Raw genomic sequence first — 22,871 nt, forward strand, 5'->3', positions numbered from 1 at the left:
GTTGAGGATGAGGATTTTACTGTGGTGGTTTCTTCTCTGCTCCGTGGTGGGCAGTGGAGGCCCTACAGGAAGGACTGTACACACCTCATTTCTCTGCACAGGAGCACCAGAGGGTAGGTGCTGTTCTATCTCCATTCCTGGGGGGCAGGGGAGGTGGGGGGGGAGACCTGAGTGAGGCAGGAAAAGCAGACTCCAGAGCTACTTTGCCTAATGGCACCTGTGGCATTTCCTAGTTTTGGTATTTTTTTATTTGAATTAAGACATAACCTTTTAAAATGCTTGTTTTTATTTGATTTTTGAATAGGTAATACATTCTACATGGTTAAAATTAGCCAAAAGATATAAAAAGTTCTACAGTGAGTGTCTTTTGTATCTGGTTGTCTCCCACCCTGCACATACATGCGCTCTGTATGTAATTGCTTAGTTTGTTTCCATCCATACTTCTTAACATAGAAAATCATATACAAATGTAAAGCCTTATTTTTTTCTCCTCACTTTAACTCAAAATGACATCATATACCAGTATTTGCTACTTAACATCATATTCTTGGTAGTCTTCATATGTCGCCAGATAGCCTTCTCCCTTCTTTAGTGGCTTCTTAATGTTCCTTCCTATTGATAAGCTATCATTTAACATCTGAGTTGTTTACAGGCCTTGAACATATGTCATTGCACATTTGTGTATACTATCTGTAGAATTACCCAGAATTTTGGAGTCAAAGGTCATGTATATTTGTAATAAAAGATACTGATACACTGCTGTCTGCACAAGACAGGCCATCTGAAATCTGTGACAGTGTCACCATCACAGATACGAGAAAATGTTGGATTTGGGCCATTGTGATAGACAAAAAATGGTCAATGTGCTTTTTAGTTTATATGATTATTATAGATAATATTGGTCAACTTTTAAAGTTTAAGAGACATTTGTATTTGCTTTTGTTAATATCTGCTCATTTTTCTACATTTTCTAAGTGATTTCTAGGAGCTGTTAGAGATACTAACACCTCAACTGGAATGACAAAAAGGTTTTCCCCAATTTGTTGTCATTGGGACTTATGATGATTTTACTATGCAATTTTCTTTTTATGTACCAATTTTTAGTGCTTTTTTTTTCTACCCTAGATTTTTAGTCTTAGAATGGCTTCCTCAATCCAGAATAGAATAGTTCACTATTGCCTTGTAGAGCTTTTATTTTTTTTTTTTACAGGTAGGTTTTATATAACATAGCTTATAGATCAAACACTTTTCTCAGATGACTACCCCAGTTGTTACAATACCATTATCTAAACAGTTCAACTTTTCCTCACTATCCTTGAGTACATTTATCATTTTTAAAATCTCATACATGTTTTTCTCTGGTTGACTTACAGATGCACAGTACTGTGGCTTTAAGTATACAGGCTTTATTTGGTAATATCTGGGTCCTCTACAGTTTTCCTAGCTGTTCATACTTGTATTTGTATGATACATGGGGCATGCTAAAATTGTCTGGCTCCATGTTTTCTTGAGGACTGCACTCTAACCACTCCATATGTATGCTGTTATGCTGCCTGGCAAATTTGGTATTTTTTGGTCAAACAGATATCTGACCCTGCCCATGTGGTCAAAATTCTATCACAGTGCTTCTGACTCATTTGAGGCTTAATTTCATGTAAAATCCTTATTCTCTTCCTCCCACTGTGACTTGTTTGTCCTGAAGTTACATGTCTGTCAAAGACAGATGAGTGAGGGGCCCTTCAGTGAGCACAAAACTTGTAATGCCATAGGCAGCAGAGAAAGTGCAAATGAAAGGATGCCTTCCAAAGAGGGTCTACATCTTCTTACACTGCTCTAAGGAGCCAGGAATATAGCTGTGAATGAGTCAGTTACCCATCACCATGCAGCTTACACTGGTGTCCCCTAATAACCAGATACTCAGGTATAATGCTCATGGTTCATGGCTCTGGGAAAGCCTCCTTTCCACGCCATGTGTGTGGGGGGGGGCACTGGGGTTTACACTCAGGACCTTGTGCTTACTAGGCTGGTACCACACTGCAGAGCCACACTTACAGACCTGTAGACCTGTTTGCTTCTAGTTTGTAAACAGGGTCTCACATTTATACCAGTGCTGTCCTGGAACTCTGTCTTCTCAGTTATACTTCCACACACCTGAGAAGAGAGCCAGCTACTGAGCCCAGCTTAGGGTTAATACGGGATCCTACTAACTTTTTGTTCAGACTAGCCTCAAACTACAGTCCTTGTGATCTCCACTTCCCAAACAGCTGGGATTACAGGCATGAGCCACCATGCCCAACTTTTTATACTTCATTAAAGCCTTCAAGGAGCACTATTGGGAGAGTATGCCTCCTGGTACATTTTAGAGTTGGTAAGGGAGGATGTAGCTCAGTGATAGAGTGCTTGTCCTGTACACATAAGGCCCTGGGTGCTATCCACAGCATGGCATAAGGAAGCATTGGCACGTATGATGGCAGTGGACACTGTAATAGAACCTCCAGCAGCTCAGGCTCCTTGTGTACCACTGCAGAAGTGCCAGTGGGTAGTCCACACAGGTCAGCTGGAACTATTAGCTTCAGAGACAAATGTATCTTCTAGTAATCACACACAAACTCCAGACTTGAGTGACACTGTACTTTCCTACGCACTTACAATTTCAGATTACTGGAGGAGCAATCTTTAAGACAAGGACCATCTGGGTTACTGGAGCACTTTGGTTTGCCTGGCAGAGCAGGTGTGGGAGGTGGCTCATCCTGCAGCACCTCTCGAGTGAAGAAGTTGCACATGCCAGGAGACACCAGCCCCTGGGCTCTGGGATGTATGGACAGCAGCAAGGGTTCAGCATTGCTTTTTATAAAGGAGGGCAGAGAAGCACTTAGAACAGTTTATCCTTTCTGGCAAAAATATGGGAGTTGACAAATACTGGGTGGCAGCTTCAATATTTAATGTTGGCCATTTGTTTTCCAGCTAGAGACAACAGAATTATAGTGTTTACATACTACATGGTGAGTACAGTAATTGGCGTGACTTTAGTGACACTGTACTGCAGAAATAAAGCTGTTCTCGGCCGCTGCAGGAGGCTGGCACAGGCTGCATGGGCCGAAGTTCTTGCAGTGTACATTGATAGTGTGATCATGGTAGGGCTCCTTAGCAGTTTAGAGAAGCATGTCACAACACTTTGCTTAGGCCACCTGAATAACCAGTGTAGAACTGTCCTTGAAAGGTAACTTTTAGATGACAGGCAGTCCAGACAGTTCCATGGTCTGAAAGCAAAGCATGGTAAGGGATTGGGCAGGGCAGAGGTTTCTACATAAGTGACTCTTTTAAAACTTGAGATTCCAGCCTGTTGCTGCTGTAATCCTATCTATTCAGGAGGCTGAGATCTGTGGACAAAGGTTCAAAGCCAGCCTAGGTAAGAAATCACCCAAAAGCTGGAAGTGGAGGTGTGGCTCAAGTGGTAGTGCACTAGCCTTGAGCAAAAAAGCTTAGAGACAGCACCCTGAAACAGCCCGAGTTCACGCTCTAGGGCTGGCACACACACACAAAAAGGAACTTGCAATCTTGATTTTAAATGCTACAGACAACACAAGTGGACTTGTGCCTGGGAGCTCATGTCCTCAAGTCTGTGCTTGAGTGAGCAGTGTGACGCGGGCTACAGTGCAAGAGCAGGACTCGTGCCCCGGGGGCCTGGAATCACCCTTCATCTGCAGGCCCTGGTTGTCTGCTGTGTGAAAGCCTGGGCTTCCAGCCTCGTGGCAGGCTGTACAGGAGAGGTTTCAGAATGGTGCTTTGGTCAGAGACATTGTGTTTGGCTTAGCTGAAGCGCAGCACAAAGCAGCTGTGTGGAGCATGCCCTGGGAGACCAGTGCTACAGCCCTCCAGACAGCGTCCAGCCCGACAGGAGGTACAGAACCATTGCAGAGTAAGATTGCAGAAAAAGCTATTAGTACCCCAGAGCTACTAAAGCCCTCTGGGAACCTCTCAGCCTCTTGAGGACTCCGGGAGGTAGCAACCCAATGATTAGGGAAAGGCAGGGTCCTGTACAGCCCTGAGGTAATGCACATTCAGTCTCCCCAGGCTGCAAAAACTGCAGAATTGCTCTAATAGAACAGGAGGTTTAATAGTGTAAGCTGTGCTTTTAACAGGATCGGCTGGTTATCACTGGAGTGCTACATTAGTACCCTGACACAAGTTAAAACTCTAAAAAGCAAGCTAGTTAACTTTCAATACTAGAGTGCACCTAGCTTTCTAGGTGTCACTCCCACTTCTAGAGTCCACCAGAGTGGAGCTCAGAATCTGACCTTCAGTGACCTTCAGAGGTAAGAATTTGAGGAATACTTGAGTCCAAAGCCGTAATAAACAGTTAGACCATATATTCTATACTTTTAAAGTGAATTATGCATAAGTGTGCAAACTACATGACATTCTGAAGGAAAAAAACCTTAGTATACTTTAGTATTATTATTTAAGTTATATAAAATACATCTTTATAAAAAGTACAGAGTCTGTTTAAAAAGTTTAAATTATACCCACAGAAATAGGCTCACTTATTAGTACTAAAATAAAGGATTTTCAATTTAAAGTATTGCTTAGTCCTATAAAGCCATTAGAAAGCTGTAACAAGTACCAGTCCTGTTTCTCAAGGAAAATGCCCTAAAATCTAAGCTGTCACTCCCACTTTCTGCAGCTTCTCCACAGGAATGTTCTGAGTGGCTGTTGCCGCGCCGCTACCCGAGGCCAGCTCTGTCAGGATCCGCACCAGGGTCGGGCGGCAGAGCCCCTGCTGGCGTCAGGAAGTTGTGGGCTTGCTGTCCCCAGTCATAGTAGTCTGGAGCAAAACTTGAGAAGAGAAAAGCAGTTTAGTACTTAGAGCTGCACACTCAGAATGAGGGCAGGTCTGTGTGAACCCCACATGGTCCTCCAGGCTGGCTTCTTGAGCCCAGCCACGCCTTGGCTGCAGCATGCCCACAGCAGGCCGTGGTGTGAGCAGGACTGAAGCCAGCTTCTGCAGGGCAGTTCTTCCCTACAGACTACATTGTAATACTACATTGTAGCTGGTATAGGGCTGCGTGAACACCTGGTACTTTAATAGACAGCACTCAGTGCCTTAAGGTTCTCTCAGTCCTTCCCTACCCCAGCGGGGGTTGGGGGGGGGGCCTCCTCAGCTCTACATCACTGCTGGCTGGTGAAGGAAGGGCTGCTTCAGAGGGGCAAGCATGGCTAATGGGAAATTCAGTGCTGTGGTGAGTGAAAGACTGGGTACTGGTGACTCATACTGTAATCCTCAGGAGGCTGAGATCTGAGGATCACGGTCCAAAGCCAGCCTAGGCAGGAAAGTCTAAGTGACTTTTACCTCCAACTAATGACCAAAAAAAGAACCAGAAGTGGAGCTGTGGCTCAAGTGGTAGAGAACTAGCCTTGAGCAAAAACAGCCCAGGGACAGCACCTACGCTCTGACTGAGCTCAAGCCCCATGACTAACACACGTTTTCAAAGTTGGGGTGGGGGGCGAGATGCACACCTGTACACTCTACCACCTGAGCTACAGCTCCACTTGGGCTTCTTGCTGGTTAACGAAAGGTAAGGAAGTCTCACAGGCTTTTCTGCTCTGGCTGGCTTTAAGCCACAATCCTCAGTCTCAGCCTCTTGTGATGCCAGGATGATAGGTGTGAGCCACCGGTGCCTGGTTAATAAAAGACTGCTTTTTAAACTACCGTCTGCATGGCATGGCTGTGGTACTGTTGAGGAAACACTTCTGCACAACAGTGCTGGGTGGGGGTCTCTAGGAATCTCATGTCCGTCCCTTCTTCCTGAGTGTTTCACAGAGACTGGCCGCTGCCCCAGCCCCACGCGTGTGTGTGGTGCCGTGCTCTGCCCATGGTGTGTGTGTTGGGGGGGAGGGGGGTATCTGTCCTACCTTCCCTGAAGTCCCTGAGGTGCGATGTTCCAGGCAAGGTCGTCGTCACTGTCATATCTTCGAGGGTTGTCAAAGAAGTAAGATCGGGGACTGAATCCGTGGCTGGGGACCATCGTTGGGCTGGACTGCAAAGATTGGGTCAGTGAGTGCGCTGCAGGAATGCAGACGTCCCTCACAAGGGCGGTCACCCCGGAAGGCACAGTCATTTCTGGGTTTAAGAGGGACTAAGATATCCTTTTATCAGCGTGGACACGATCTGTCAGACTGCTTTTAGTCCCCGAGAATGCCCCCAGTTAGCCAGAGTAGAGGGTTCTGTTGGGTATATTGTGTAACCGTGGGCGTTCATAAAGGAGAAGATAAGGTGGTGTAGGGGAGATTCTCCTCCCATTTCCACCCTCTGCCCTCTTGTGATCCTTACCTCCTGCTTCTGCCCCCAGTCTGACCTCACTTCAGAACCTCCAAACGGGGCAGGGGCAGTGCCAGTGCCAGCCACTGCCAGCTTTCTCACCAAGGCCAGAGGCCAGCCTAGGACTCACCACCCACCCCAGTCCAGCCGTCTGCTGTTCCCGGCTCACTAGAGATTGTCCAGAGAGAGTAAGGAGAAACAGCATGTCGGTTCCCATCTGGGTCCAGGACAAGGGAAGGACAACATGTTCACACGTGGCCCAGCGCCCCTGGCCTTCCTGCCTCTCCAGATCAAGGTGTCCTGGTTGCACTGGCTCGGGCGGGGGGGAGGGGAGTACAGGGGGTCATCCGTCCACCTGGGTTTGCATTCTCCACCCTGTCCCTCCCTCACCACAGAACACTTCATGTCAAGTGGGTTGAAATGTCAAGCGATGGGGCAGGGAGCAGGGACTGACTGCCTCTCAGAGTCCCTGCTGAATTCACACCCAAGTACTACGAGAGACACCTCACATTCCTTCCTTCTAAAACAAGGGGAAACACATCGCCCTGAAAATGAGTCAAGGAAACATCTTGGTACTGAGTTCCTGTATGCAATTGCAGAGGCTTCATTGAGAAGCAGGGATGAATAAGAGCACAGCCATCTGCTACGCGAGACGGGGTACTTACAAGGTCCTTTGCAGGATTTCTAACTCGGAAGAAGTAAACGACCAAGGTGGTGGGCAAGAGTTCCCACACAAAGAGCACCACTCCAAACACCACATAGCCGGCATCGCCCAGCTGGTTCTTCAGGTCTGCCTGTTGGCCAGAGGGGGACAGAGGGAGTCGCTGGACCGGAGCAGAGGAAGTGTGTTCGAGTAATCCACACAGTTTCAACGTGGCACAGCCCCTTTCCCCTAAAATGCACATGTTGAAACCCCCTAACAAATTTTCCAGGCCTTGGAGGGTTAAGAACCGTATAGGAGCGGGGCGCTAGTGGCTCACACCTATAATCTCACCTACTCAGGAGGCTGAGATCCAAGGATCAGGGTTTAAAGCCAGCTCAAACAGGAAAGTCCGTGAGACACTCTTATCTCTAACCATAAAAAAGACAGAAGTGGAGCTGTGAGCACAAAAGCTCAGGGACAACACTGAGTTCAAGTTCCATGTCCAACCAAAAGGAGGAAAAAATACTCAAAGACGGAGATTCTCATCTCTGATGTCATTACCTTACCCCACCTCTGATGCTTCCGTATATCCAAATTAAGCTGAGTTTTATTTTCTTCAACAACCAAAAAGTGTCTTGATCCAAATCTCAGCCTCCCAAGTAGCTGGGATGACAGACATGAGCCACTGCACCTGCACTGGAAGTCACTACGTACTACTTAAAAAGAGCTTCAAGGGGATGGGGAAGTGAGGTATTTGCACATGCGCCTGTGTGCACACACGCACCTGGGTTTCTTAGAATAGGTGAGCGAGAAGGAGAGCCGCCCTGGCCCCAGCTGACGAGGCGGTGATGGAGCCAGCCTTCACCCTGCACCTCTGCATGGGAGCAAGATGCTTGGCTTACCCCTCCACCATGGACCATGCCCCGGGGCGAACGCTGCATCCAGGCGCCCCACAGCCCCCACTCACCTGGTCGGATACGTTGTACCAGTCATAGTCAAAGGAGTGGGCGTTCTTGATTTGAGAGAAGGACAAGATGACCAAGTTGTAGCAGGCTCGCGAGGTGTACAGCAGGATGACGGTGACCCCGACGGCCGTCACCTGACACACAGAGGAGCCCTGGAAGAGATGGAGGCAGGGTTGGGCCACTCCAGGTCACCGGGCCCTTCCCTGTCCCTCCCTTGTGCTGCCTGGTGAGGGCCCGTACGTGCTCGCCCCTTCCTCGGGGTCAGCTGTCTTCCTGCAGGCACTGTGCTAGAGAAGACCCCTTTACTACAGGTAAAAAGTGGGCCCTTTGCCCAAGACCAAGATTTCATCCAGGAAGTCAGGGGGTTTGTCTGGTCAACTCCACTGTCCTCCAGTGCATGCGTTCCAGGTGTGTGGCTTGGGGTGCATTTGCAGAACTGTGGGTGGGACACGGGTGGGTGTGGGCCTCCCTCACCGCCCAGAGCTTTATCTTGAGAAGGGAGGCCTGTGGAAACTCGGTGACTCACATCCCCTCCTCATAAAAGTGGTCAATTTCAGTGAAAGGCCCCTGTTGTCTAGAAACGGATAGTGATGTTGACCAAAGATGCTGAAAGGACTGAGTCTTGCTGGTGGGAGTCATTACCCGAGTGCCAGGAGCTTGGCTCTGCCAGTTCTCTGCTGGCCGCGGGCATTCTGACAATGTGGGCCTTAACCCTCCTGTCCGTGGGGACAGCTGGGTTCCATGAAGAGCTGGCGCGGCCTCTACAGGGGAGGGGTGAGGCTCGAAGGCGGACGAGGCAGAAGCCAGCACAAAGCCTCAGCATTTTTTTTTTTTTGGGTCCGGTCGTGGGGCCTGAACTCTGGGCCTGGACGCTGTCCCTCAGCTCTTCAGCTCAAGGCTAGCGCTCTACCACTAAATCCACAGCGCCACTTCCAGCTTTTTTCTTATGTGGTGCTGAGGAATCGAACCCAGGGCCTCAGACATGCAAGGCAAGCGCTCTACCACTGAGCCACATTCCCAGCTCCCGAGCCTCAGCATTTTTGAGGAAGAACTCTGTACAACTAACTCCCAGGCTTTGGGGCGGTGGCCCAGTGTCCGGTGTGGGCTCTGGGTTCCAAAGCTCCTGGCACAGATTTCATCTGGTGGGCACTCTGAGCGCGGCTGCCTGAAATCCTCCTTCAGAGCCACGGAGGGCCAGGGGCACAGAGGGAGGGAGGTGACCCGTGCCCAGGGGTAAGAGCCAGGCAGCGCCCCACTGCTCAGCAAGCCTCGCTCCGGGTCGCCACCTCCTGGCGAGGGACGGAGGCAACCGGCCACGCAGGGCTGCGTGCATCTTTGCCCTTCTCTGTGGCTCTGGGGAGGAGAAGGGAGACCATGGAGCACAGGCGAGGGTGTGGCTGTGGGAGGAGCAGGCGAGCTTCCTGCTAGCTCCCTGTGCAGGAGGCCTCGGGCTTGGGGCAAGCCATGGGCCATGAGCTTGAACCTGAGCATCGACAACCACGGCCGCTGATGGCAGTGTGACAAGTGTCTTGACCTCTCCATGCCTCAGTTTCCCGGCCTGCCCCCCTTGGGTCTATGAAGATTACCTCAGTTGATCAAGAAGCAGGGCGAGAGTCAGTACTAGATGCGTGGCGGCCACTACAACCCCAACGGTGCTTTAAAATGCGGGGCAAATAGCCAGCGCCCGACCAGGATGGAACCCCGCCAGGGGTTTGCACACGACACGGAGCCATCAGAACACGTCTTGCATGTGAAGCTCAGCAAAGGACGGAACACGCACAACAGGACGCCCCCGGCAGAGGATGGGACCTCACCTCCTTCCCACTCACCTTGGACTCCAAGTAGATGTTGGCCAAGGACATCTTGGAGATTTTGTAGAGGCAGATGGAGAGCGAGATGGCACACAGCACGAAGAGCGTGTCATTGATGGCCACGCGCACGGACACGATCACCTTCCTCTCCCAGTGTCCCGTCTTTACCAGCAACGCGCAGGTCAGGTTCACCAGCAGGAAAATGAGGCTGATGAAGATCGAGGCCAGGTAGAGGGGCAGCCTGAGGGGTGGGGAGAAGGAAGGGGAGAAGGGTCATGCTCCTGCAGGTAGTCTAGAAGGAAGCTGTGACATGCTTTGGTTAACTACTAGAGTAAGAGCTGCTTTTCAGCAGTAGATGGTCACAGATCCAAGGTACCATCCACAAATTGTGCCTTGGATCGTCCTCCATGAGGTTCCCAGGGAGGGGGGGTGCTAAGCCCTCAGGTGTGGGCTAGCTCCCCGGAGAACACACTGACCGCCCCATGTACGAGAACCATGACATCAGTCTGTGCAGGCCAGTGTTTCCATTACTGAAAGTAGGGCTGCAGGACAGACTTACCCAACAGCATAAGATGGAATGAGGTCATGCAGTGGCTACCCGCAGAATTAGGGCTCTGTACCCCACCACTCACATCCAACCAGCTAAGGGTTAAAACTTTTTTTTCCCTAGTACTAGTATTGGGATTCTCGCTTGGCCATTTTACCCAAAGCTGGCCCTCTACCACTTGAACCACACTTCCACTTCTGGCTTTTTGGTGGCTACTTAAACAAGCTCACAGTTTTTTTTCTGCCCTGGCTGGCTTCAAACCCTGATCCTCAGATCTTAGTCTCCTGAGTAGCTAGGATTACAGGCATGAGCCACTGGTGCCTGGCCCCAAAACTAATTTCTAATTATCTCAGTCCTGAACACACAGACCTCTTTCTTGTCATTATTTTCCAAGTGAGACAGTGTAGCAACTCTTTCCACAGTATGTACACTGTATCAGGGGATCTAGGCATCGCTTGCAAATCCCAGAGCATATGTGGACCCCCGGAGCTGAGGGCCAAGCTGGCGGGCAGCTTGTGTTCACTGGTTGAAGTGGTCTCTGCCTGCTGCATCTGTGTGCGGTCAGCCCAGGCTCCTCTGACTTCTAACCCGGAAGCCCATCCTCTTAAGTGTCCCATGTTACACCTAACTTAGACCTCACTCAACAGCCAGCTTAAGGCTGGACTGGACTGGTTTAACTTGAATATGTTTGTAACCCGAATCAGAGAGCAATAAATTATGGACTAAAAGGGTCTTGTTTTTTTAATGCCAGCCCTCTTGACCTCAGGGCCTGGGTACTACCCATGTGCACTTTTGATCAAGACTAGCACTCTACCACTGGAACCATAGCTCCACTTCTGGCTTTTTGTTGGTTAATGGGAGCTAAGGTTCTCACAGACTTTCTTGCCCAGGCTTGGTTCATACAGGAGATCCTCAGATCTCAGTCCTGAGTAGCTAGGATTATAGGTGTGAGCCACCAGCACTGGGCTGCATTAACAGCCTTCTCCTACTGCAACTAAACCCTCTGCTTCAAGAGGGGACACGGCATACACAGCACTCCAGCCGAACCCTCGTCCTTCTGCCAAGACCCTTGGCACACAGGTGGATACAGTATGCACCCCATTATCCCCATCTTCTTCCTCCGTGGTGAGGCTGTGAACCCTTACCCCATGGGGGGCGGGGGGAGCGGCTCACTGAGGGAAGCAGGGAAGCAGGCAGCTCCTTGGTGCAGTAACTTATCCCTGGTCCCTTTGTGTCCCTTTCTCCGCTTCCAGTCCATCATGGTTCACTGAAACCATGAGACAGAATAAACCCTTCCACTCTGAACCTGCCCACATCAGGAACTGGGCCACAGGGAGAAGAAAAGCAACTAATGCGGGCTTGGAGCTATTGACTCTAAAGGGAAAACCCCCGGATCCCCTTGTACTTCAATGAGCTGACCCTCCCAGGCAACGGGGACAAGGCTGGCACTCAGGACCATGGTGGGGCTCGCAGAGGAGAAGAGGAAGCGGGTGCCTGTGAGAACGGTGCCGGGCACTCACCGGTATTTCAGTAATTCTGGAGAGTACTTGGACTTGGCTTTGAAAATCACCTGCAACGAGAGAAAAGCATGCAGGGTGGGTCCCGTGCAGGGGACCCTGCACACCACCCCTGCGGCCATCTGGAATCCCTCTGCCCAGGCACCTGGGCACCGCGCTCCTCCTCCAGAGCCACATCTGGGAAGCTCTTTGCTGTGCAAACGGGTGTTTTTGTATTTGGGGTGTTTTATTTAAGCTGGGTGTTTAAATGTATTTGAAAATGAATTAAAAAGAAAACAAAACACGAGAGTACTAACCTACAACACATAGCCCACCTCTGTCCCCAGCTTGTCACGGGGCACCAAGCCCACTGGGTTGGAAGGTTACATGTCCTCGATGCCAGCCACAAACTCTGCAGTATATTTAAAACAATCAAAAGCTTTTGAAGCCAGGTGCTGGGATTCACACCTGTAATCCTAGCTACTCAGGAGACCTGAGGATCAAGGATCAAAGCCAGCCCAGGCAGGACAACCCATAGACTTGTATTTCCAATTGACCTGCAAAAAGCAGCAACTGGAGCTGTGCTCAAGTGGTAGAGCACTAGCCTTGAGCAAAAAAGCTGAGGGGCAGTGCCCAGGTCCTTAGTTCAAGCCCTGTGAATGGCACACCAAAAAAGTTGGAGATGGCAATTTCTCAATGGCCTCAGAACTCAGCAACTGTGGAAGTGCCTGCGTGGGGTGGGTGGATGTGGCAGCCTGGTGTGGCTCAAGTGGCTGAACACTAGCTTTGAGCACAAAAGGCTCAGGGACAGTACCCAGGCTCTGAGTTCAAGCCCAAGGACCTGCATCAAAAAAAAAAAAAAAAAAAAAAAAAAAAAAAAAGGTCTAAAAGGTTTATACATTAGTACTTTTCTGTCCTGGCTTATTCAGCCTAAGATTCTCCAGATCAGTGAGAATGAATACTATGTCCAGCTCAAAAATCTGCTGGGTGGATCTTAAAGGTTCTGGTGCTTGAAGCGGGGGCGTGGCTGCCCCTTCCCTCCCCCCTACCCGTGGGTTGTCCATAAGTATGGAGGGGCGTGGCTGCACCTGTGGTGGGTGTGTCTATTAGCATGGAAGGGCACCACATAAGCAGAAAAAAGCCGGAAGTGGCGCTGTGGCTCAAGTGGTAGAGGGCTAGCCTTGAGCTGAATAGTTGAGGGACAGTGCCCAGGCCCAGAGTTCAGGCCTACAACCAACAAAAAAAAAAAAAAAAAATTTAAAAAAGCATGGATGGGCATGGCTGCACCTGTGGTGTGTGTCTATTAGCATGGAGGGGCGTGGCTACACCTGTGGTAGGTGTGTCTATTAGCATGGAGGGGCGTGGCTGCACCTGTAGTGGGTGTGTCCATTAGCATGGAGGGGCGTGGCTGCACCTGTGGTGTGTGTCTATTAGCATGGAGGGGCGTGGCTACACCTGTGGTGGGTGTGTCTATTAGCATGGAGGGGCGTGGCTGCACCTGTGGTGTGTGTCTATAAGCATGGAGGGGCGTGGCTGCACCTGTGGTGGGTGTCTATTAGCATGGAGGGGCGTGGCTGCACCTGTGGTGGGTGTGTCTATTAGCATGGAGGGGCGTGGCTACACCTGTGGTGGGTGTGTCTATTAGCATGGAGGGGCGTGGCTGCACCTGTGGTGGGTGTGTCTATTAGCATGGAGGGGCACCACATAAGCAGAAAAAAGCCGGAAGTGGCGCTGTGGCTCAAGTGGTAGAGGGCTAGCCTTGAGCTGAAGAGCTGAGGGACAGTGCCCAGGCCCAGAGTTCAGGCCTACAACCAACCAAAAAAAAAAAAAAAAAAATTTAAAAAAGCATGGATGGGCATGGCTGCACCTGTGGTGGGTGTGTCTATTAGCGTGGAGGGGCGTGGCTACACCTGTGGTGGGTGTGTCTATTAGCATGGAGGGGCGTGGCTGCACCTGTAGTGGGTGTGTCTATTAGCATGGAGGGGCGTGGCTGCACCTGTGGTGGGTGTCTATTAGCATGGAGGGGCGTGGCTGCACCTGTGGTGTGTGTCTATTAGCATGGAGGGGCATGGCTGCACCTGTGGTGTGTGTCTATTAGCATGGAGGGGCGTGGCTACAACTGGTAGGTGTGTCTATTAGCATGGAGGGGCGTGGCTGCACCTGTGGTGTGTGTCTATTAGCATGGAGGGGCGTGGCTGCACCTGTGGTGGGTGTGTCTATTAGCATGGAGGGGCGTGGCTACACCTGTGGTGGGTGTGTCTTAGCATGGAGGGGCGTGGCTGCACCTGTGGTGTGTGTCTATTAGCATGGACGGGCGTGGCTGCACCTGTGGTGTGTCTATTAGCATGGAGGGGCGTGGCTGCACCTGTGGTGGGTGTGTCTATTAGCATGGAGGGGCGTGGCTGCACCTGTGGTGTGTGTCTATTAGCATGGAGGGGCGTGGCTGCACCTGTGGTGTGTGACTATTAGCATGGAGGGGCGTGGCTGCACCTGTGGTGTGTGTCTATTAGCATGGAGGGGCGTGGCTGCATCTGTGGTGTGTGTCTATTAGCATGGAGGGGCGTGGCTGCACCTGTGGTGTGTGTTATTAGCATGGAGGGGTGTGGCTGCACCTGTGGTGGGTGTCTATTAGCATGGAGGGGCGTGGCTGCACCTGTGGTGGGTGTGTCTATTAGCATGGAGGGGCGTGGCTGTACCTGTGGTGGGTGTGTCTATTAGCATGGAGGGGCGTGGCTGTACCTGTGGTGTCTATTAGCATGGAGGGGCGTGGCTGCACCTGTGGTAGGTGTGTCTATTAGCATGGGGGGCGTGGCTGCATCTGTGGTGTGTCTATTAGCATGGAGGGGCGTGGCTGCACCTGTGGTGGGTGTGTCCATTGGCAGGGGATGCTCCCAGGTATCAGAAAGTCAGAGTCACCTTGAACCTACACAACTGTTGTCAGTTATGTCCAACAGAGGTGGAAAGAATTTGTGTTCAAAACCTAAAGCTGCCCCTGGGTCTTTCCTCCTACAACCCTGGCCCATGTCTCCCCCGAACCTCACGGTCCCCCCACCCTCACCAACCCCCAACCCTGGTGCCGCTCCATGACCCAGGGTCCTTCCAGTGACGCAGGAGAACCCCTGGCTGACGCCAGCATGACTGAACCCTTGGCCTCCTCCTCCATAAATCACTGCCCACCCCTGAACTCCCAAGGCCTAGGTCTGTTCCCAGCTCGAGCTCCAGCCGGGTTCCCAAGGCTCGCTCTGGCTTTTCCCAATGCCACACTGGCTGCTGCCAGCAGAATCATCCCCACTAATCTGTGGAGTCACAACATCCCTCTCACCACCCCACACAAGAAATCCCTGTAGTCCCTGGGTACAGGTCTGCGACTACAGGAAGCACTCTACTGCCCCACCCAGACTTGGTGTAACATCCTGCTTCCTATACCCTAGCAAAACATGATCCGCTGGGAGGCGCCACTGCTGTGCCAGCCTTCCAAGCCCCAGCCCCATAGAAGAAGACAGACACCACACTGTCCCCACCACAGCAGCCTCCTGCTACATGCATGGTCCTGCCAGTGGGCTGAGACAACTGGTAGACCTTCCCGGTAAGTGTGAAGTTCAAAACTGCCAACACCAAGCACAGACTCAAGACCAAAGAGCCTCAAGCAGTACAACACCAGCCCGGAGCAGAGAAGCCTGAGGGGATGGTGCCCAGGCCCTGAGTTCAAGCCCAAGATATTAGCACCAGAAAAAAAAAAAAGTGAGTCTGGAGCTGCCCCACTAGGGCTTAAATCTGGCCTCTACCAATGGTCAGCTGTGTGACATTGGAGTAGCCCCCTGACCACTCTGTGCCTATCAATAAAACATGCCAGTGGCCATCTCCTGTGTGTCCACAGCTCAGGTAAACACTGCCACCTGGTAGAGGCTGGGTCAGGTTCACTGGGGAAGCATGCAAACCTCGGTTGTATACACACAAGCACCACCGGCCCGGGATGCCTGCCGACCATAAAAGGAACTCAACCGGCACCAAGGTGAGAAGCCACCTAGCTCACTGCTCGCTCCAGGCCGTGCCCTGCCCACGCTGCCCACTTCCACACCCCCTGCTGTGGAAACCACGTGCACCCTGACCCCGGTCCACACTAGGAGCTCCGATGCGTGGAAGGACGAAGGGAACACCGCCCATCCAGGCTCCAGTGCTGCTCCGGACTCCCAAGCCCTGCCCCCAGACCCAGGACACCAGCGTGAAGCCCACTCTCCAGCGTGGGCTCGGGGCGGCCTCCCAGGAGCACAGGGTTATGTTTGAGATGGGGCCTTGCTGCCTGTCCACGCGTGTGCCTCAAGTGAAATCCTATTCTTATTTATTTTTGCTTCCTTGAAGCTAGGATAACAGGCTGGGCCCCAAACCCAGCTCCTTCCACGGAGATGGGGTCTCAAGGACTTTTCTACCTAGGCTTGCCAGGATCCATAATCCTCCCAACCTCAGTTACCCAAATAACTAGGATTACAGACCTGAGTCACTGCGCTGGCTGACCACCTCACATGCTGACACTGCATTCTGCCACCACCACACCCCAGCAGCTGTGCCCGGCTTCATTTCTGTTAATACCTTACCTGAGCACCTGAGGCGGGTGACTCCCTTCCTGTCAGCAGTACATACCTCCCGGTGATGGGAGAGTTAAATGAGGGACTATTTACCAACTGGCTTGTGGCTACTGGTGACAATTAGCAGTGCCTGGCAGACTAGTGCCAATGAAACTGAAGTTGCCTTGTGAATTCAACAAACTCCGACAAGTGGAAAGACACAACTGTGTCTCTGACACAGGTCACTTACAAAGCCAGGACAGAAGCCTCATGTAAGAAATACCTGGGTGGGAGGAAGACAGAGTCCATGTACACCTTCCCAAGGGTGGGGCCTGGGGCCGGGGCACGGTGCCCCCTACAGGATGGGAGATCACACAGCACAAGGAGGCGTGCCAGGCATAAAGGATGTGACAGCAGAGAAAAGTATCCTCCACCTCTCACTCCTTCCCCCAAACTCCTGCCCTTCACCTCCCCCACGTCCAACCTCAGGACCCACTTCTTGGACAGCTCCCAGCCCTGCTCAAGTCTCTCAATGCTTCAACCTCCTGGCCTAAGGCCTCTGAGTCATGGCTCCCCTTGGACGCTCTGTCCCGTGGACACTTTGAATCAGCCCACATGAATCTGAGTCACGTCCCTGTGCTCCCGCATTTCCCCAACTGCATCCGAAATCTGCTTCTCTGAGTCCTGTATGTATCTTGTAGCCCTCTAAATTTGTGGGTGTGTGCACGCGCGCACACACACACACACACACACACACACAGACTTGAAGTCATGGACTCACACTTCCTTAGCTTTTATGTTCGTGGCATTCTACCTCTTGAGCCACGCCTCCACTTTCAGATTTTTGCTGCTTCTCTGGATAAAAGTCCCATGGATTTTCCTGCCTGGGCTGGCTTTGAACCAAGATCCTCAGCCCCCTGAGTAGCTAGGATTACAGGCGTGAGCCACCGGTGCCTGGCTTTCAAATCTTAAATTCAGAAAAGAAGGTACTGTGTTAGGATCTGAGTGTATTTTCCCACTGTAAGAGATTTCAAATAGGACTCCATCAACACAAGCCTCACACTGAAATGTGGGTGCGAATCCTGCCTCCTCCAGGGCCCTGAGCAAGTCATCTAATGCCTTGGAGCCTTCTTTCTGCTCTGGAAGATGGGGATGGTTCTCCGGACTTCTTCAGAGGTGGTGAGGCATAAGGACAAAACACTCAGATGGGTGCCTAGCATGCAATGTGCATGGTGTGTGTGTGTGTGTGTGTGTGTGTGTGTGTGAGAGAGAGAGACAGAGAGACAGAGAGACAGAGACAGAGAGACAGAGACAGAGAGACAGAGAGAGAGACAGAGAGAGAGACAGAGAGAGAGACAGAGAGAGAGGAGACCGAGACAGAGCCACCTCCAGGGTACAGGCAATATGGATCAAGGACATCTGTATGCTCTAACATGCCTCCACCCTGAGACCTGGCTTTCCAGATAAGATCTTACTGTTACCTTTACTTTGTCTTTCAGATGGGGCCTCCCACTGGCTCCCAGGCAAAGATCCACCTCTGCTTCCCAAGGGGCTGGAATTACAGATATGTATCCCTCACATACCTTGCACTCAGCCACTTGAACTATGACCCCAACCTGTTACTTTTTGTTTCTGAAACAAAGGCTCACTACCTTCGCCCAAACTGGCCTTTACTTCACTCTTTGGTCCTGGAACTTGAACTCAAGGCCTGGACACTGCCCTTGAGCTTTTTGTGCTCAAGGCTAGCGCTCTACCACTTGAGCCACAGCTCCACTTCTGGCTTTTGTTGTGGTTAATTGGAGGTAAGAGTTTCATAGACTTTTCCTGCCCAAGCTAGCTTTGAACCACGATCCTCAGATCTCAGCCTCTAGAGTAGTTAAAATTATATGTATGTGCCACCGGCGCCTAGCCTGAATCAACTCTTGACCTCCCTGTCTCCGCCTCCCTTCAAACAGCTACACCCCCATCTCCCAGAGCAGTGCTACCTCCCTCTAAACTCCAATTTACTCAGACTGAGACCAAGCTCAGGCAGCCAGGCATTCTTGAGGGTCCCTATTCTGGGGGCTCCCAGCAGCTCAGAACCCTGGTGATGGCACTTTGGGCTGAATCACACCTCTGAAGAACCAGAATTCTTGTAAGCAGAAATGACTGTTCCACGCTAACTTCTGCCAGCCTGGAGCTCTCCTCCGGTGAAATGCAGTTTGCTGAGGCACCTGCTGATGGGGCCGCATTTGGAGGCCAGAGGCTCTGTCTGCTTGCTCAGCAGTTACACACCAACCAGCAGATGGTGCAGAAAACTCTCACCAGGCTTTAATCCAGCTCTAAGTTCAGGATTTACATGGGATTAACCACAAAGCCAAGCCAGTCCCTGAATTTGTCCTTTGAGTCCTCAAAATGGGGACATGGGCAAAGCCATGACGCATGACCACTGCCAGTTCTTGAGGCGACACGGACTCACTAGATTTCTGTATCATGCTCAGCCAACCACTGCAACCCCAGGACAAGGCCCAGGGTCCCTACAAGGCAGCCTAGAGCGGTTTGCAAGATTTCGAAGTAGAATCAGGCTCATGGGGGAGGAGGTGGGAGGAAGAGGGGCAGCCCTCACTCGAGAGCCGAGCCCTCTCCAACTGACCACCAAAAAGCTGCACGTGGTAGAATGCCAGCTTTGAGCAAGAAGGCTCAGGGACAGCGCCCAGGCCCTGAGTTTAAGCCCCAGGACTGGCGTGCCTGTGTGGATGTGCGTGTGCATGTGTGTGTGCACAGTAGTACTGGACAGACAACACTTGTTACTCCTGTTGGAAAGCACACCCACCCAGGAGTCTTCCCTGCATATCAACTCCTTTAACATCCCTGATCTCCTCGCCACGACACCTGCTATCTTTCCACCAAAAGCACTTCCTCCTGTTTGCAGGCCGCGGCTCCCACTCCACTGGAGAGGCCGCGCTGATGCGGACGGGCCGGCTCACGACAGGCATCTGGGAGACGCTTTTAACCACCTCGTTTATTAAGTCCACGGGCCCGCGCCACCAGCGGCCCACGAACGCCGGGCGCCCCCGCGGGAGCGCATCTCCGCCGGAGAGGAGCCCTGGCGGTTCTCTCGGCTCTCCTCGGGCCAGCCCGGCCTGCGGCAGCTGGGGAGCTGCGTATGCCCCGCGCGCACGCATGCACTATGCATATGCTCACACACCACGCGCACAACAATGCGATACGCTACACATGCACGCGCCCCATGTGCATAACTATGCATGTGCACACGCGTAGGCGCCACGTACACGCGCACAAACATGCGATACACTATACATGCACGCGCAGGCTCCACATGCGCGTAACGACCCATATGCGCACACACGCATGCGCCACATGCCCGCGCCACGTACTCATACCCCATTCCTGTGCACACACACGCACACCGCATGCCCGTGCACAGCACACGCGACACACTACACATGCGCACACATGCCACATGCACGCGCACACCACATGCAATACACTACACATGCACGGGCCACATAATGCACGCATCATACATGCACCTCCGCACACGCCCATCACATCCACGCGCACGCGCACACGGCGCGCCTGGTGGAAGGGCTGGCAGGACAGCCGGCCCTGCGGCCGGACGTGGGAACCTCTCCCCGGACCCGAGCCGGCCGCTGCCCAGCGCAGCCCACCGCACCCGGGGAACCGGCGGCGCGCGGCACCCCAGGCCGGGGCTCGGGCCAGGGCCGGGCAGGCGGAGGAACCGGGAGCGTTCAGGGCATCCAGGCCGAACGCGCAAGGGCGCGGCGGGGCGCCGTGCTGAGGCCCCGCAAGTGTCCGGCCCTGACACTTGGGGGACCGAGGGGGTCCCCGGGAGACGGGCCCGCAAGGGGTCGGAGGACCCCGGGACCTAGGCCCCGGCCTCGGAGGGGATCCCGCCCCCCCGGCCCGCGGGCCCCCGCGCACCTGCGCGAAGTAGAGGTTCATGAGCGTGAGCGTGAAGAACTGCAGGCACACGGGCAGGCAGTAGAGCAGCCAGAAGACGAAGGGGCCGAGCGCGTTGGCCGCCACGAAGTCCCGGAAGTAGAAGGAGAAGAGCACGGTGCGCAGCGAGGCCCAGAGCAGGCACAGGAAGAGGAAGACGCTGCGGTAGCTCAGCCGCTTGTGGCCGTGGCGCAGCGCCAGCCACAGCTGCGCGTACACGAAGGCGAAGAGCAGCGCATAGAAGGCGGTGTAGACGGCCGTGAGCCCCAGCGTCACGTCGGGGGGCACGGCCGGCGTCAGCGTCGGCGGCTGCGAGCCGTTGCGCGCCGGCTCCCGGGGCGGCGCCGCCATCGGGCCGGGGGCGCACGGGCCTCATCGGGGCTCGCCGCCGCCGGGATCCCCGCGCCCCGCCATCCGCCCGCCGCCGCCGCCGCCCGCAGCCTAGGAGAGAAAACAAGCCGCACTTCCTCCCGCCGCACCACATGATGCACGGGGCGGCCTTTGTCTGCGATTGGCAGCGCCGCGCCCCCGGCCCGCGCGCCCGCGCCCGCCGCAGCCCGCCCCGCCCCGCGAGCCGGGCCCTTGTGCCCGCGCAAGCCCGCTCTGCCCGCTGCAGACCCGCGCGCCCGCGCACAGCATCGCCCCGCCCCTACGGGCCCGCGCACAGCATCGCCCCGCCCCCCACGGGCCCGCGCACAGCATCGCCCCGCCCCCTACGGGCCCGCGCACAGCATCGCCCCGCCCCCTGCGGGCCCGCGCACAGTATCGCCCCGCCCCCTGCGGGCCCGCGCACAGCATCGCCCCGCCCCCTACGGGCCCTCGCACAGCATCGCCCCGCTCCCTTCAGACCCGCGCGCCCGCGCACAGCATCGCCCCGCCCCCTGCGGGCCAGCGCACATCCCGCCCCGCCCCCTGCAGACCCGCGTGCCCGCGCCCAGCTCCGGCCAGTCCGATGCCGCGCGCCCCCTCCACGCGCGCCCTCGCGGCCGGGCAGGGCGGTGCGCGCCCCTGGCCTGGAGCAAGCCTCGCTGGCTCGCCCCTTATTGAAGAACAAAGCCACAGCAAGCTGCCTTTCCCTTCAAACTAAACGTGCACGAGCCACGCGCGGGCACGAGGCCGCGGGGGCGCGCGTAGGCAGGCCGGGATGGCCCGCGGGCCCCGGGCCCCACTCGGCGCCTGCTGTCCGGGGCTCTGCTTCTTCCTGGCAGAGAGCTTGACTCGGTTTACCCCCGCGCCCCACACCCTGCGGGCGAGGCACCGCCCCAGCCCTGGTCTGCTGCTCCCCCCAGCCAGGGCAGGCTAGGAACGGGGTGTCTCCCCAGCGTCCTGCCCTGTGGTCACCCAGGCCTGTTGGAGCGAGGCGCACCTAGTGGACCCTTGCCCCCAGTTGACCCTTGTCTCCGGTCACACTGCAGACAACCGGGCTGTAGTTCCGCACACTGAAGCAGAAGCCCGGCTCTCAGCGTTCTCCTGCGGGGTGCTCGCCACAAGACCAACCCCGGGATGCAGAGCGGCTCCTGGCACTCCAGCCGTCATGCCCACCTTCCAGGCTGGCGCGTGGCAGAACACAGGCGGGCTAAGGGCACCTGGCCTTTCCCGCAGCACTGTTCCAGGCGCAGCACATTTCCACCTCCCTTGGAAGAAGAACCTCACCTCAGTAAGCTCGCTACGAGAGAACATGGAAACCTTGAGCACAACTGAAAGTCTTGCCTCTGCTTTTTTTTTTTTTTTTTTGTGGACTAAGGGGAGGGTGGATTTCAGGAGAACCTGGCAGTCTTTGCCACACCTGCAAAGGAACCCAGAAAGAATGCCAGGTGTGGTAGGCCCCTACCCCTGGAAGGCAGAGGCAGTATATGTGAGTTTGAGGCCTGAGCAACAGTGAGACAACCCCCCCCCTCCAGCCCCCTTAGATTTTAAACAGGAAAAAGATCCATAAATGTAAAAGAATAGCAAATTGCCTGGATAGCCCACCTCTTTGACCGGCCAGGATCAAACGTACTTCTCAACATCCTTACAACTCTAAAACCCAAGATAACACCCAGGGGTTCCCGTCACACACGGGGTAACACGGGACCCCTGGATGAGTGAGAAGCCATGCCCTCCTCTCCCACAGATCCCCTGTCTTGTGATCCAACTTGAGATCTGCCCCTCCTTGGCTCCATGTGGAAAAGCAGAGGAATGGGGATAGGGGCACGCGCTTAAAATAGCCACCAGAACACGGGGAGGAAACACAAGCAGAAGTTCTCTTGTTTTGCAACGGGTCACGAGGCTGTAATTGCTGTGTGACTCCTCTCCTTAATCCCTAACGACCCTGCCCATGGTTGACTGCCCCTCCCTGCCCTGCTCTCAGTGGGGATCCACCTCCAGGCTTTGCTCCTCCTAGGCAAGGCTGCCCACCCCCTTCGAGTTCTCAGGCATCTCAACCGGTCAGCGCACCCTTTCTCCGTGGCCGCTGGGCTCGCCAGGAGCCAGAGGCAGGTGCCACAGCAGCAGGTGTTTCAGGAGGAGCCCACTGGCTGAGGAGTCAGACGCTGAGTCTCGCTCTCTTGTGTGTTCAAATCCCTG

General features: G+C 53.9%; 1 protein-coding gene across 1 annotated transcript; it reads right to left on the minus strand.

Annotated features, from left to right (window-relative positions):
• Nucleotides 1-268: 268 nt before the first annotated feature.
• Gpr137b (G protein-coupled receptor 137B) lies at nt 269-20,790 on the minus strand. The gene is made up of 7 exons (XM_069990619.1): nt 20,289-20,790; nt 11,806-11,855; nt 9,757-9,979; nt 7,930-8,079; nt 6,985-7,113; nt 5,914-6,038; nt 269-4,836 (listed from the first exon to the last, which is right to left on the minus strand). The coding sequence occupies exons 1-7, from the start codon at nt 20,655-20,657 to the stop codon at nt 4,725-4,727; spliced, it is 1,158 nt and encodes a 385-aa protein (XP_069846720.1). The 5' UTR covers nt 20,658-20,790; the 3' UTR covers nt 269-4,724.
• Between the last annotated feature and the right edge of the window lie 2,081 nt (nt 20,791-22,871).

Source organism: Dipodomys merriami, unplaced genomic scaffold (assembly GCF_024711535.1).
Source record: "Dipodomys merriami isolate MVZ:Mamm:240054 unplaced genomic scaffold, mDipMer1.0.p SCAF_4, whole genome shotgun sequence".
Lineage (NCBI taxonomy): Eukaryota > Metazoa > Chordata > Mammalia > Rodentia > Heteromyidae > Dipodomys > Dipodomys merriami.

Excerpts from the sequence above, each read along its gene's own strand:
- Gpr137b (XM_069990619.1), bottom strand. The coding sequence starts at position 20,657 with ATGGCGGCGCCGCCCCGGGAGCCGGCGCGCAACGGCTCGCAGCCGCCG. Across the intron at positions 8,080-9,756 it reads ACATCTACTTGGAGTCCAAG|GGCTCCTCTGTGTGTCAGGT; the intron begins GTGAGTGGGAAG and ends CATCTCTTCCAG. Across the intron at positions 6,039-6,984 it reads GAAATCCTGCAAAGGACCTT|TCCAGCCCAACGATGGTCCC; the intron begins GTAAGTACCCCG and ends CAATCTTTGCAG.